Below are 16,080 nucleotides of genomic sequence, written 5' to 3'. Positions count from 1 at the left end.
GAGTTGATCAATGATTTTCAGTCAACATGCATTAGCAATGCACTCAACCAGACACAGAGCTATGCAGTGGTTGTTGTTTGCATTCTTATTACTCTTGAGCAAATTGGTACAGAAAAGCAGAGTTCTGCCCCTGCAATGGCCAGTTTTGAAATATCTGAAATGGTCACTTTTTCAGTTTCCCCTTCCATAATTTTCCATTCAACCTCTCTCTGCACTGACACTCAATATATTCAACTGACACATTCTCGTGTGACTTTAAGTCAAATACTTGAGGTGTTGGAGGCTCTCAGCACCATCTAAAATGCTTACTTACAGACAGATAACTTCTAGACAGAGACGACGGGCCAGTTGTGGATGCCCCATCCCTGGCAGTGTTCAAGGCCAAGTTGGATGGGGCTCTGAGCAGCCTGGTCTAGTGGAAGGTGTCCCTGCCCATGGTAGGGGGCTGGAACTGGATAATTTTTAAGCTCCCTCCTACCCAGATAATTCTGTGATTCTATGTACTACAGAAATAAAGCTGTGGTATGTTTTGTCAAATAGAAGTCATGAGGATCAACTGTTATGAATATTAAAGGTTTCCTCATTGAAGACCCTGGACACAGACCAAATCTGGTTCTCTGTGTCCCAGCCATTGGAAGCCAGTGATGGCCACAAATTTCTGCCACTCTGCTGAATGGTGTTTGTGAAGTCTTCAGTTTTGTCTTACTTGAATCTCTAAAAGGATCTATAACTTTACTCCTCTCAATAAGGCAGGAATAGTAAGACACATAGGCCTGGTATGCCCCTACCATTCAAAGGATATGGAGTACTTATCTTTTATCAAGGTCTGAAAGGCATAATATGTTTTTGAGGGCTGTAATCAGAACTTGGTAGACTGGGCTCATCATTTTAAACAAACCCTACTCATTGAATGAAGGCAAAAGCCACATTTAAAACTTGAATATTAAAGGCAAGTAAAACAAAGTGTTGCTACCCCTTCTTTAAAAGCTTCATAAAACCTACAGTTCAGAGCTTTCAAGTACAGAACTGAAAGTACTAAGTGTGGCAAACATTTGAAGAAACAAATGCTGATTACTACTGCAAGCAAGAGTTTCATGCAAACACAGCCACATCAATTACACAGCAAAATATATACAAGGAGAAGCGCAAAAGCACTGACACTGTTAAAAGCGATGCCTTTTAAGCAAAATTAAAGACTTGACTTAGGTGCACCTTGGAAAGTCTTCTCTGATCTAACATTCATCTGAGCTGTTGCACTGCTGAGTTACACCTACCTGCTCCAGGCTGAGTTTGACAAGCAGATATACGACCAGATAATGTTTCCCCTCCAGGGTTAATATACCTCAGGATAATGTAAAATAAGTAGAGGTTTGATTTTTCCACATTCAAAGTTATCCTCACTTCATTCTGCAAAATGGAAGTTAATAAACAAAAACAGCCATAAAGTGCTGAATTGGAAAACAGTCAGAAGCCATGCAAGCACCAGACTAAAGTCCTACAAGAAAAAGGCACATGCAGAAAAGTATATACTGGAATGGCAGTGCTGGTCTATGACAGAGGAAGACAGGGAAGCCTAGTGAGAAAATTAATTCACTTACAAGTATAATTAGTGCCAATATGTTTTCCCTCAGCAACTGAGATCTTCCCTTTAGAGCTTTTTGAGCCCAGGCTGACATAGTGGAGGACTAGGTGGAAGAGCTTAGGGGAAGCCACAGTGATAGGCATAACCACCTCTGGCTGGGAAAAATAAAAAAGGGAAAAAGGAGGAATGGAAAGTACATTACTTGTTACTATCACCCAGAGAAAGAAAAACCACTTGGCAAAGACAAAAAGGCATGGGCAGCTTACAAAAGTGCATGGAACAAAATCTCCTGTGAAATAAAACTCTTGTTGAATACCAGCTGATCCAGAAGGACACAGAAGGCTCAACTAACATGTAAGTGTGATTCAGCAACAGTATTTTACTATTATTGTCCCCACTGATGCCATAAAGGAGGCATATGGCTGTTGATATTCCTGCCTTTCCAAGGAATAGGCCACAATCATTGATCCTAGTCTGAGGTCCCACAGCATGCAGACACCTCAGACTGTCACTGAAGCTGCTGATCCTCTACCAGCTCCTAAAGTTGCTCAGAGTTGCAATACCAGGAATGCTGTCCTTGTCCTGGAGCTGAATTGACACCTGCAGACCCACAAAATTCTCTGCATTCACACAGCCCCATTATTTAGTATTCAGAAAAACTAATAGACATGTTAAGGATCAGTGGTGGATTAGGAAAAAACAGGATTGGTGCAATCTCATGAGTTTGGTTTCTTTATTTCTATCCAAAATCCTAAAGCTCCCCTCACTATCTAGTTCCCACCAGTTCACCCATCACAATCCACCCGCTGTCCCTTTCCAAGCTATTTGTGGCACAGTGACCTCCCCACTGTGGTCCACTCTGCTTCCCCAAATGCAAGTGCTTTCTCTGTTACCCACATCTGAGAACAGAACAAAAAGCCTGTACAAAATGCCCATGGAAAAGAAATGCAAAAAGCAGCTGAATTAGAAAGCAGGCGTTAAGAAATCAGATACCGAAGAGCTGCCTTCATTTATGAATGTGCAATAATACTGAAAATTCAAAAATTATCTGGGATTAAAAAAAAAAAACAAGACCAAAACAACAAAAGAAGAAAGACTGAAGGAAGAAAAACATAGAGGAAATCATTGCACAATGGTTATGTGCTTTTGTTCCATGCTATAGTAATTCATTAGTCCCTGGACAAACAGAGGCCGGACACGACTATACCAAAGCCCTGCTTTCAAGGGGAGTGAACAAATCCCATTTATTGCTCAAACCTACTGTTTTAAAATTCTGCTTCATTTGATCAGCAGTTCAATCCAAAGTCTGAAGGGCCCTTCTCAGAGAAATTATGGCGACTTTCTACCCGTGATTTACTTATTCCCTCAGCTATTGTTTAGTTTATTCATAGTCTGTCATGAAACTAAAATAATTGTTGCCAATATGCCCCTGCTCACAGCTTCTTTTACTGAACCACACATTTTCCTGTTTGCTGTAATGTGAAGGTATCTTTCATAATAAAAGCTAGCACTTCTCACTTCTCTACCCAATGTAAGTTCAAGTGTAAGATGACTTCGGTGACAGCAGTTGGAATTTACCTGAAAATTTTGTGGATACAGACTGACATGGACCTGTGCAATTCAAACTATTTAGCCAAGCATTAACCTTCTGCTGTTCCCACTGTTCTTGGCTTGACAAGAATTTCTGCACTTAGTATTATAGACTCAAAGCTGTAAGTTCCCTCTTTCCAGCTGTCTCACAAAAAAACCAACCTCAAAGAACATTTCTGAAGGAGGCATATTTGCACAAGCAACATGCAAATGACCTGACAAAAATACCCACAACTCACTAATCCCAAGAGCAACACAGTGCCAAAAAGTTAGGATTAGTCAGATCCTGTCCTTTTCTCTTTTTTCCATGACCTTCCACACACATAGCAGTATTATAAAGACATATGTGCCATGTACTTTTGTTTTCATTTTCACCCCAAAGTCTTGAGTGAAACACCAGCTTACTTGTATAGAGGACATCTGTGCATATCCTCTCCAACTGAAGCCAGGAAATTCCTGAGGATCATAGCCAAACCGAATTTTCTCTCCTTGGACAGTAGTACCATCTTCAATCTCAAACTTCATGTGGTGCAGATCAGGAAAAAAATAGTTTTTTTCAGGCCTTTCAAGAAGGAAAAAAAGCCCACAACAAATCAGCAAAGAATTACCAGTCATTTATGATCTACATCCAAGGGCAAAAAGCAGTGGAAGAGAGATGATCTACGGGTGACTGAGGAATTCTGACACCAGCTCATAGATTCAAAACAGCTGGTTACAGGGATGCAATAACAACTTTCTTTGCAGAAGCTTTCAGAGCTTTGATACATTTTCCTATACAACTCTTGATAGATACATATTGCAAAACTGGTATTGGTTATTTAATGAAACAAGTCAGAAAATCTTAGTAAAATATAGGAAGGAAACTCCCCAGGAAAATTAATATCAATAACCAGTGCAATTTACCAAGTTAATCATCAACAAACCCAGAATGTCACATGAAAGCATAACAAGGGACTGTGCTGAGGCTGTGCCAGGAGCCCAGCTGGACTCACTCGCGACATGTGGTGCCCACGACGTGCACTCTGCACCGGCAGCTGCCCCAGGGCTGGGAGCAGGCTGGGCTGAGGGATCCTCCAACATCACACCTGCAGCCTGGCACGCCAACAGCAGAAGCCAACCAGAAAAGGAGAGGTGGAAGTTATCAGCAAACACACCATGGCTTCACCTGATTAAACACCATTAATGACTCGCTTCCTCCTCCCAGAGCCCTTTAGACTCTCTCAAGCACAACTTAATACACGTGCATAAGCTGCAATTATTTTGAGCTTCCCGTGTTTGTGCCTGTTTCCTTTATAATTTCTCCTTAGAAGGTGACAAAAGTCACTTTAAAAAAAACCCCTCAAATAATACACCCTGCTACATTGCTAAATGCAGGGCTGCAGTTTTGCAGAACTGCTATGCAAATGTGTTCCCAGCAAGTCAGAATTCCTGCAGCAATATCATAAAGAATAATTATATTAAAAAACCCACTAATAACAAAATCTAAAACCTAAATTACAAAAATTGCAAGATGTTAATGTTTCTAAGCCTGGTACCCCAATATTTAATCTGACATAACTGCAACATATGGGTTCATATAATACACATATTTTCAACTGACACTGGACAACAACATTGAATGACTTTCTACAGGGGACAGCACTTGTGGCACAAACTAAAGGACACCTCTAATGAGGTCTGTAATGAGGTATAATATGCTGTACTAAAGAACAAGTATGTCAAGGCTAAAACTTTCAAGCTGGATTGAAAGGCTGAGTCTTCCTAAATAGATTTATGTCCTAGTCTAAAAGCACCCTTTTTTCTAAGACATGCACAAAATGACTGGGAAGCACAGTGGTAACATCTGCCTTGTTCATTCTCCTGCTGAAAGGCAAAAGAGGAGTCACAAGCAAGGTTACAGCACCAGTGCAAAATGCTGTGCACATGAGTAATTCAAACATCCCCATTCTAAAAGTACTGCCTAAGGAATTCTGAAGACTTCTGTGCTAAGTGCAAATGTTCCACCATAGATGTTCTTTATTCATTTTACCTTGGCAGCCAAAATAATTCTTTTTTTCAAGAGCATAATAACCAGCTTCACAAGTGTCACAGGAATCTCCACAAACATTAGGTTTGCAGTAGCATTGCCCATTTTCCTGTGAAGAAAATAAATTTCATCAGAAAATGTTTCAATATCTTTGTAGAACTTCAATCTCACAGTACTTTGAGTTCCCTCTAATTAAATTCCCTCTAATTCCTCTAAAGAGGAAAAAATTTCTAATCTAAAAAAAGAAAATAAAAAAAACCCCTAACCAAACAAAAAAACCCCCATTTTCTGGACATGATCTCTGTCATTTATCATCTTCAGAAACAGACTAGAAAATATATAAACTCAAGAAGAAAAAAATTTTAAAACTTTATCTATCCCTAGGATGCATAAAATTGATCCTTTGATGAATAAAACTAGGTATTTTATGTTCAAAAGCAATAAAGAGTGCTAAGATTTCTACCTTAGCAAATGTTACAATAATTTATCTTAACAATTTAATATCTTTCTTTTAATTTCTCTTTACCTGCTGACATTCTGCAATTCCACTTAGTGTTCCACTGACATCACACTGACATTCTGCACAGATGAAAAAAAAAAAAAAAGACACCTGCATTTCATCTTTTCATGATACTTTACAGGGGAAAAACCCCACCACCCAGAAACTGCAATTTTGAGTCAATGTGCCACAAGGTTGATTTTTATTCTGGAATTAAAGGTTCAGAACAGCAGACTGGTATGAGGTGAGAAGAAAGAGAGAAGGAGAAAGAATGAGGACTTCTAAGTATGTGTGGTTTACTGGTATGTTTTAAAGTGATTTAACTTGTATTTGACAAAAGACAGTATTGAGTTTGAATTTACAATTGTTTTCTTTCTTAGAAACATTCATACAATTGATACAAAACAGTGTCTTCCAGTCTGACTGGCAACCTTCTATTCTGCAATGCTACTCTGGGACCAAATCAACTCCCCATATGAAACAGAAATGGAGAAAATAGTGCAAGGAGGAATTACGCTGAGCCGGAAGTTTGGACAAACCCAGTATCGACTCTGTGACTGAAAGTAGAGAATTACATGGAAAGTGCAGTTCATAATATTTGAGGAGTTGTTACGTATTTAGAGATCTAAAGTAAAAAATGTAATGATACTATTATCAGTCTAAAGCTACTCATCCTAAGTGGCTGTTGTGGTGGAATCTGTTCCAAAGGAAACAGTTGGAGAGTACTTTAAAGATTTTTTTTATCTTTACCCTTTTGAATCTTTATTAATTATTATTATCTGCCTTAAAAACACACTCTCCCTGTTGGAAAACATGGACAATCACAGGTTATTATACAGATACAAACCATAACAGATCTGTCACACCCTGAGGCCACTAGAAGGCTTTACACTCCAAACTAGGAAATAAAGTGAAAAAGCACTTTTTTTCCCCTCAAAACAATGAGCCAAATTCTGGTTTCAGGATTACAGGTAAAAATCCTGTCTTGCCCCAGTAGATCTGCCATAGGGCCCTATGAAGTGAACATCATTGGAACTTCAGAGCACACCCTGGTTCAGCACTAGGCAAACAGCCATGAAATTATGGCCTGGTTTCTGAAAGTAACTGCTGGTATCATGGGTTTACAATTAAGCTGTATGAGAAATGTATGCTGTTAACAAGAGTTGTGAAAATCACAAAGAGCACCACAGACAGTGTCAGAGAATAAAGATGACTACATTTCATAAGCCAAAGAGATACATCAGGAAGCCATACCTGTACATCCCTCAGGGTTTTCTTTGGCCAGGTTCCAGTACAAGGGTTTGCATTTACTGCAGGTAGGACCTTCAACATGCTGGAGACATTGACAATATCCCTAACAACAGAAAGGAGCTAATAAGGGTTTACCTGCTCCATAAAAAAAACTTACTGATCTTTACTACTAAGAAAAACCTAACGTTGTTAAGAGCTCATGCAGCTTACTGACTTTTACAGATCCATGGATCTCAGGCTGATTCAGACATCTTACATTTTTCTGTCTTATACTATCAGCAAAGGGTTGTTCCACCCTGCGTATTTTTTATGTATCTAATTTATTCTAAAGGTCCCAAAGGACATAGTTTCCAATTCTTTTATAGCCTTATTAGAAGTGCTCTGAAGTATTAACTGGTTTGTACGAAGAATAAACCCCAGTATTTCCTTAAAAACATTAATTCATTTTCATATTTAATCTTTATTGGTGGAAGACACCATCTCAAGACACTATTAAGACACCAATAATTACCACCATCGCATTAATAACAATAATAGTGGAATGGCAACAAAGATGCAATGATTTTTCAAGAATAATTTGATGCTGAAAGGCCTGTTGCAACCCAGACCCAGAAAGTCTTTGAGACATGCACAGGCTTATATCTTCATGCATATGTTAGTGTTAAGAGTATACCAAAAAGACATAAACAGATTGTATATCTTTTATATAAAAAACAAAAAACCCCCATCCTTGACAAGGTTTCACACTGGTATGATCAAAAAGCAAAACACAAAGTTTATTTCTACTCCTACTTTCAAACAAGCTCCTGCAATTCTTTTAGAGCCTAAGAGCAGGCTTCAGGGCTTGAGTAATGAGCTGGATGTGTTCAGCAAAGACACATGAATGATTAACATGCACTGTCAGCTGCAGTGGCAGAATACTTACAAAATGAGAACCAATGCTACCTGCAGGGTCACACTCGCTGTTGACACCTTTATAAAACAAACACATTGAAAGATCTTTTGAAAACAGAGGCTGTGGAATGTAGCAGTGCAGAAGCACAATGTAGCCAGTGTGAGCTTGAAAGGGCTTTTTAATACGGTTACCTTGGATAGACTCAAATACTTTAAATGCCAAGACAGCAGAAGCCTTTAATAATGATTTTTTAATGTGCATTTAGCCTGATTTATAGTATATGGGCTTGTATGCAAAGCAGTCACTTGGAAAATAGAGCATTAGCCTATGGAACTGACAGATATTTTCCTAAAGTTCCTATGCCATCAAAATGGAAATCTTTTAACTGGAAATATATTTGAGACTATTTATTTTCTTCCATGTTGCAGAAATAGGAAGGAAAATCCCAGTAAAAGTAGGGAAGGGTTTTACTCACGCAAGCAGTTGGGATAGCTGTGATATCCTGGAGCACATTGGTCACATCTCAGCCCAGCATAGTTACTGTGGCACAGACACTGCCCTCCAGGACCACAGGTATTCCCCAATGAGCCAACACCATCACAACTGCATGCTGCACAGAGGGAAAAAAAAAGAACAGATACATGTCTAAATCTAGAATTTGCTAAAAAACTTACCTTTGAATATAAATCATTTATGTTCAGAAAACCAAACAAACCATAATTTTGCCAGCAAAAATAAATATGCCAAAACAGACAATTATTCTGCAATTATGTCCTCAACCACTGATAATCTTGGTTCTTGCAGTTCTGTTAACTCACAGCTGAGAGATTTGGTTTGATGCCTTGTAAAACACATGTAAGGGACATAAATCCATCTTACATTTGGGAGGAATGTCACATGACAGAAATACTTGAAAAAATCTTTTAAAAATATATTCAAAGCATGTTATCAACTGTAACAGTGAACTTCTTATGGAGTTACCACTATTTTGGGCTAACAGCTAAAGACAAGGCCTGCTATTTTATTGAGATGATGCTGGAATGCTCCACAGGGTCACACTGCACAGGTGCAGGAATGGGACCCCATCTGGATATCCCAGCTGTCCCAGGTACAAGATGAAGTGCTGCAGTTAACCACTTGGATGTTATGACTGCCAGAAATGGCTGACTGACAGAAATACAAAGCAAACACTGTCTTCTGCTACACGTTCATGTTTCTGGTTCCCCCTTTTGGTTCCTCTTTCTGCTGCAGTCAAAGACATCTGACTTTGCTGTGTTTACTTTAAAGATGCTTGGAAAGACACAGGGCTTGCTAGGAAGTTAGTGTAAGAGAAATACAAACACTGAAGCTTCCAAGAACAATACCTACACTAGAGTCCTCCGTCATTTGACTACCATATAGCATTCTCTCCTAATTTTAAGTATTAGTGTTTTGTTTAAAGGCTTTGTTTTGATATTGCTTTATTTGTATAAAGCTTCTATTGAGTTCAACAAGTCATGACCAGAGAGTCGTGTAGTCGAGTAGTTCTAGTCACAGCAGCCCAAAAAATATAGATCTGTCTCTCTTTTGAAGATGATTCCTCACAGGAATATCAGGCTGGGCTGCTCACTTTCCCCCACAGCTTGCAGCATGCTGTGTTAATTTATGTTTAAACCCATGGCAGCTCATTTTAACTGAGCAAACTGTGAACTGCAGCAGTTCTGAGTAATCCCACTTACTGTGGTTTCAACTATTTTTATCTGTCTTTTACAATTTGTTTTTGCATGCTCTTTTAAGCTTTTATGTCTCTTTTCAGCTTTTGGTGTTCAAAGATCAAACATATTCAATACGGGGTTGATTTGCTTTAAGATTGCTACTTGATTTTGCTCTAGGAAAATAAAAAAGGTTATTTTAAAACCACTGAACGCTGTGTACCAACGCAGAATCCTGATTTTATGTTTTTCATTAAAAATGTTCATCTATTCCAGACCATAAAACCCACAATCACATGGTGTTTCTATATTCCACCCATTGATTTGGTAACACAACATGGCCCATCTTCGCAAGGTGCCACAGTTTAACTCCAGCTGGCAAATAGGTACACACAGCCACTCACACCCCACCCATGGGATGGGGAAAAGATAGGAAAAAAGGTAAAACACAGCACTAGGAGTAAAATTAACTCTACCCCAGCTGAAACCAGGGCATGAGGGCATAAAGAACTCTGCTGTCCCTTTATAGGAGATAACTATATAAGCCCAAAGGAAGAAGACTGACATAGTCAACAGCCAAAAATAAGAGAGAAGAAAGCAAATCATCATTTTATACATGAAACTTGTTAATCAGCACAGGAAAGCACATACCAGAACTCTGCAATATTCTATATTCCTTCTCAATGGAAAAATCAGTAAGGATTAAGGGCCCTCTCTCTCATTCACTTTAAAGGCAGACAAAACTTAGGGCCAAGTAGGATGTGATGGGAGTCTTTGTACACACACAAGACCATTACAATACTCAAAAGTTATACCCCATTAATTTCCTTGTCTTGTAAAAAAGCAGGTTAGTCCTTGGTGGGAAACTCCATAGAAATCTTTCATGTTTTATGCCTACATGGACAGGGGCTGGGTTAGCTCCTGTCAGATGATCTTAAAACAAGTGAGAAGCCACCACGAAGGGCAAAATGAGAGCTTCAGATTTTCAGATTTACACAACAAACTTTGGTACCAAACAAGGCCCCAAAGACTCTCTGCAGTGCTTCACAGTTCTGCCATGCTGGTTCCTCAGCAGTCAAGTGTGCCCTGTTGCTGTGGGCCTCCATGGGAGAACAGCTCTCAAATGCTTTGGTTATTAGTACGACAGCTGTGCTGTCTGAGGGTACCTCAAACAGTCTGACTACAAGGGGAAAAAAAAAGGCCTGAATTTGGAGAATTAAAATCTATGAGGATTTCACTGAAAAGCACAAGACAGAATTGCCCCGCTTCTGCTATGAACACTGGTCTGTCTGCTGTTCTGGAAAGCACTGCTGTCTGCCTTTTCAGGGCCGTGTTTGATGCTGTACATGCAATCAGCAGCCTTACCTTGACAGGCAGGGAACGAGTGGTGGCCAGGCTGGCAGCTGTCACACTGAAGTCCTGCCACCCCTGAGCGGCAAAGACACCTCCCAAGAAAATCGCAGACTTCAGGCTGGGTACCCATCAAGTTACATTCACACTCTGCCAATGAGAAAAGATATTTCAGAGGCAGCCTGTGTACAGGCTCTCTTCTTTTATCTTTATTGAAATAAAAATACATTTGAAAAAAATAGCAGTAAAAGCAACTCCCTGCTCCCCGATGCTCAACAGTACGACAATTTTCTCATCAGATTTATATGGATTCATAACAGCTTTTATTGATTGCTCACATCTGTAACAATTCAGGAACAAGGAAAACATTAAAGAGCAAGGAAGCTGGATCAAAGTTCAGTTATCAGTGTCAAAGCACTACACTTGGCCTGGCCCCACTGAAAGTCTGATTTATCAATTCCAAGTGGTTTGCCAACTATTGAGAGTAGTTCGATCACTTCTGGGACTGAAGCAAAACAATTCATGGTTTAGATTTACAATCTTGGGTGGGAGTGGTCAATAAATAGCCTAAAAAGACAGCACAGAGACCTCTATTAAAGTTCAAAACCAATCAGTTTTATAGCATTGATTAGATAGGGTAGCTTTGTGCATCAAAGTGAGGTTGCAAACTCACATTAAGTATATTTAAAAAAAAACCTCCAAGGATAAGTAACAGAAATATTTCCAAATTTATTCTAAGTTTAATCAATGTTACTAAATCCAAACACAAACTAGAGTCTGGCAGCTGCATCAAACAGCAGACAGCAACCAAGGAAACCGGGGAATTTTTAGATCAAAATCTCCCCTCATTACATTATTCTTCTCTGACTTTTGTGAGTTGTGGGAGAGCCTGTTATGAATACATCTCCATGGCAAAATAACTCTATCCTTCAGTATAAAACTTGGTGTTTTGGATATGCTTGCCAAAAGGGAATGTTTGGCTTACCCTGGCAGAAGGGGTACTGAAAATAGCCAGCTGCACAGGTATCACAGGAAAAACCCCCAAATCCAGTTCGACATCTGCACTGCCCAGTACTCCCATCGCAGTCACTGCCCAGCACTCCTGCACCATGGCACTGGCACGCTGAAGAGCACATTTGTAAAGAAAACATTTGCAGTATTATGATCTTAAAGCTCTTATTTCCCTTGGAAGCCACAGGTTGGCATTTATCCTGGAGCACAGGCTCCAAGTGTCAAAAGAAACTATGCCACTTACGCAGACACTGGGGGCCAAAATACCCTGGTTTGCAGCCTCCTTCTAGTTAAAACAGGAAAGGAAAAGAAGAAAAAAACAAAGTGAGTGCATATAATCCCAGAATTCCTTGTAATTTTGTAGAGAAAAATAGATCAGTACTTAGACAAATAGGGTATTTTTGTTCACGAGTAGTATTTACTGAGTCTTACATGCAAAATCTCATTCAAAAAACCACAATCTGGAATTGTGCTCAGTCTGACAGCAAAAATTTACAACTTCTACTAAAACTTCCACTTAGAAGCAGCTGCCTTTTTTGTGTCTTCAAATTCAGATGCTGTTCATTGGAATAGTAAAGAGCTCGAGATCTATTTTCTCCAGTTACATTTATTCACTTTCTTTTGGATTTTTTTTCTTCTTCCTTTAAAAAATCTGTGAGAAAAGGGGACATGCAACAGAATACCCAGAGGCTGACCAGGGAAATTATTTTGGATGCTGTACCAAGGTGAAGTGCATTGTAAGTATGCAAGTGATTAAGTGCTAGCTGTGATGATGCCTCTGTTGCGCAGAACAATAGCATAGGCTAAAAAACATAAGCCCACCAAGGGAATCATTGGATGGATTTCAGGCAGCTTTACAGTGGGCTAAACAAGAAATATGAAGCTTTCTTAGAAATCAAAGTCCTTCACTGCTAAGGGCCACATACAATTTGCCAGGTGACAGAGGACAGTCCAGAGGCAGAGCCAGCTAGCCTCAAGAAAGAGATTGACACCACAAAGCAGTGGCTGCCATGTCAGAAAGTTGTACGTGTCAGAAACTCCTGATGGATGTGTTCTTAAGCGCACCAAACAAGATGTTCAGCTCCTCCTGCAGATGTTTGCCAGAGGCTCGCCAAAGTTGTTTGGATCCATAACTCCTTCTGGAGCTAGCTCACCTAACTATTTGGTGTAAATGTGATAGTATGATGAACTTCTGGCAAGAACAAAGGTTCTCTTGAAAAATAAACACCAACAGAGGCAAAATTGCTACCTAAAAATCAAGCTAATGATTCTAGTATTCTACAAAAGATAGGCACCATTGAAACAGTGAAAAATAGCAACATGGGGAAAAACAGTGAAATAGAGAAAAACCACCAAGAACTTGCCTATTATGTCACCAGCCACAGCATCACTTGGAACTGAAGAAGTAGAAGGATATACAGGATTATCTTTAAAACAAAAGAAACAGCAAAGATCACTGGAAACACATTAAATTTATTAAAATCATGACAAAAATAAAGTTACCTACCATCAATAAAGAGCATGATATTCCTATGACTCTAGTAACCAACTCCAGCTTAGTTTACTTTAGTTTTCTTAGGAAAGAGGTAAGAGACTTTTGATTCCCAAATCAGATACAAGGTTCCTTACTTGAAAAAGCAGTCTGAAAGGCCAGACACCATTTGGAAATGACACCAGGTTGCTTTCCTGCTCCTTATCCTTTTGTGCAGAAAGCTTTCTTACACAAAATAGCATTGTGAAAATTACCTAAGGATTTCCATATTTATTTCACATTTCCTGCTTCCAGCTAAAGGTCCATCTCCTTCTATGTGGCATTACTACCTGCTACATGAACTGCCATAATTTATGACATGTACATCTTAGGAGCTTTTATTTGAGAGTCGTCCAGATTGTCTTTCCCATTCTTAAATTTTCTTGCATTCAGATGGGATCCAAATCAATGAGCTACACGCACCTGTGGACTCAGATCAATGTCTACCTGAGCTGAACTAATTTAAAAATGTCAGATTTCAATCAAGAAGATATATGAGATGTGATAATATAGAATACAGTGTACAGACAGTATTCTATCACAGCCATTGAATTCAAACAACATTCAATTTTCACACGGGTTTTTTTCCTTTGTTTTGTATTGTTTTCACTCTTCTTGTGTTTCTATAGTGGTACCTCTCTTCTAGTCAGACCTCAGATCTTGTCCCAGATCAACACTTGTCTTTTATCAGCTGGCAGAAACACATCTTTCCTGAAGGCACAAAACATCCCACTGATGCATTTCTACAATCCTTTCATGGAGTCAGAAGCCTTTATGCAGCAATCCTGATGCTACATATTTTCTGCTCAGTTATTTCATATGTAATTTTTTTATGGGAAAAGCACTTTTTATCAGAGGTGCAAGATCCAAATCCTAGGAGGTGTCAAGGAGAACACACACCCATTTTCTCTCCCTCAGTCATTATAGTCATGTTCTACTTCTCTGTGCAGGTGGTCTTTATCCCTGAAAATCCTGACACATGTTTAAACAATTTGTCCAGGGCTTTAGGACTGGAGTTCACAACTCACTGAGTTCACAGCTCACTCATCAGGCTGTAAACCTGATGTCTCAAATGATTTCAGAATTGGGACAATGCAGCACAATCTCTGTTTTTCAAGTCACTACCATTTTGTTAAATAACCCAACTCTCTTCAGTATTGTAACAACTGATTTATCAGAATACAAACATGTGAAGCTGAAATACCAGATGCTTTTTAACCAAGTCAAGAGCAATGAAAACCATTAATTCTTCAATGCACATTTAAAATACAGAAAAAGAGGCAATTTTACTTGTATACTTACAGACACAAAATGGATAACCATAGAATCCATCAGCACAGCGTTCACAGTGGTCTCCCTGGAAATTCTGCTTACAGAAGCAGCGGCCAGACCCTTCCTCACAGCCGTCTGCATGCTCCAAGTTACAACTGCAAGCTAAGTAAAAATATCAGCAATTAAGCACTCTGGAAAATAGTCAATTTGCCTTTTACAGCAGTGCACAAGGGCATTGTAACAACAAACCTGAAGATTGAATGACTTGTTATTTAAAGAGTTAACATTTCCCAAGTACTTACATATCACCAATACATCCTTTAAAAGCAAAACCCATGTTATTTTCTTAGAGTGTTTAGGAGTTTTTAATTCCAAAAGATGCATGTTGTTCCTCCACAGCAATTTTTCTGTGGCAACCACTCATCTCTCTCCATGGTCCAGGCTAAGCACCACTCTATTCACTTTGATTTACACACTACATGCAACACGATGACCACAGCTCTGCTGACTTCCCACTCCTTTCAATCCCCAAACACAACTGTAGTTTCCTCCTGCTTGTCATATCTCCTTCAGTCTCTTTGTAATCCAACACTTTCCTCCTACCTGTACTCAGGTTTTTTGCAAATGTTCTATTAGTAATTACCCTATTGCATCACTTATTAGTCGATGGGCTCAGCACTGCATGAGATCACAGTAGTGATCCTTGTAACCTTTTAAGCTATAGAATAAATTTTTCAAGTGACCAAGGGCCAAAGGATAGCTCATGTGTACATCAGAGAGCTAAGAGAAACAAGATCATGAGAACAGGAGATGAGAATGGCTTCCCAGGGGTCCTGAGATCCTCCTCACTGTGGGGTGTGTAACGGCATCCCAGGTTTCCATGATCCTATCTCCTCTGTACCCTTTTATGGCTTATTTTCTATCTTTCTGCTGTTCTCAATATGCTCATATGACACATAAGTTGAGAAGAATATAATTTAAAAGGCTTAAAGCAATATAGAAATTCATTTGTAGCTCTTCTCCCAATATTTTTTGCCCACCCTTTCATTTTTTCCTCCACAAAGACACGTCCTATGCCTTGGTTACAGCCCAAACCCCTCAAGCCACCAGGAGATGATACTCCATAGAGAAGGACTCACGTATGCAACCATCAGGAGCCCACACTGGAACGCCGTAAGGACGATAGTAACCTTTTGCACACTTCTCACAGTTAATCCCAGCTGTGTTATGCTGTGCAAAACAAAACAAAAGGATAGTACAAGATAAAGAGAGGAACCTGGAAGAATTAAGAAACAATAACATCCTTTACACTGTTTCTATACACAACTAAGAACTGAATAAGACTCCAATAAAGAGTCAATCATGGTGTTCTTTAACCACCT

General features: G+C 39.3%; 1 protein-coding gene across 1 annotated transcript in view; it reads right to left on the bottom strand.

The window, feature by feature from the left end:
• Positions 1 to 16,080, bottom strand: part of LAMA3 (laminin subunit alpha 3) — a 105,980-nt gene that overhangs the window by 61,032 nt on the left and 28,868 nt on the right. Inside the window, exons 9-21 of the mRNA XM_066546446.1 lie at positions 15,838 to 15,928; positions 14,729 to 14,860; positions 13,260 to 13,322; positions 12,140 to 12,181; positions 11,870 to 12,007; positions 10,900 to 11,034; positions 7,874 to 7,920; positions 6,952 to 7,051; positions 5,725 to 5,777; positions 5,202 to 5,307; positions 4,165 to 4,264; positions 3,578 to 3,734; positions 1,599 to 1,737 (exon numbers count right to left, since the gene is read on the bottom strand). Of these exons, the coding sequence (XP_066402543.1) occupies positions 1,599 to 1,737; positions 3,578 to 3,734; positions 4,165 to 4,264; positions 5,202 to 5,307; positions 5,725 to 5,777; positions 6,952 to 7,051; positions 7,874 to 7,920; positions 10,900 to 11,034; positions 11,870 to 12,007; positions 12,140 to 12,181; positions 13,260 to 13,322; positions 14,729 to 14,860; positions 15,838 to 15,928 (1,303 nt within the window). The remainder of the gene's footprint in view (positions 1 to 1,598; positions 1,738 to 3,577; positions 3,735 to 4,164; positions 4,265 to 5,201; positions 5,308 to 5,724; positions 5,778 to 6,951; positions 7,052 to 7,873; positions 7,921 to 10,899; positions 11,035 to 11,869; positions 12,008 to 12,139; positions 12,182 to 13,259; positions 13,323 to 14,728; positions 14,861 to 15,837; positions 15,929 to 16,080) is intronic.

The sequence above is a fragment of the Molothrus aeneus genome, chromosome 1 (assembly GCF_037042795.1).
Source record: "Molothrus aeneus isolate 106 chromosome 1, BPBGC_Maene_1.0, whole genome shotgun sequence".
NCBI lineage: Eukaryota > Metazoa > Chordata > Aves > Passeriformes > Icteridae > Molothrus > Molothrus aeneus.
The sequence above is the reverse complement of the archived record's forward strand: the minus strand, read 5'-3'. Positions and strand labels throughout refer to the sequence as shown.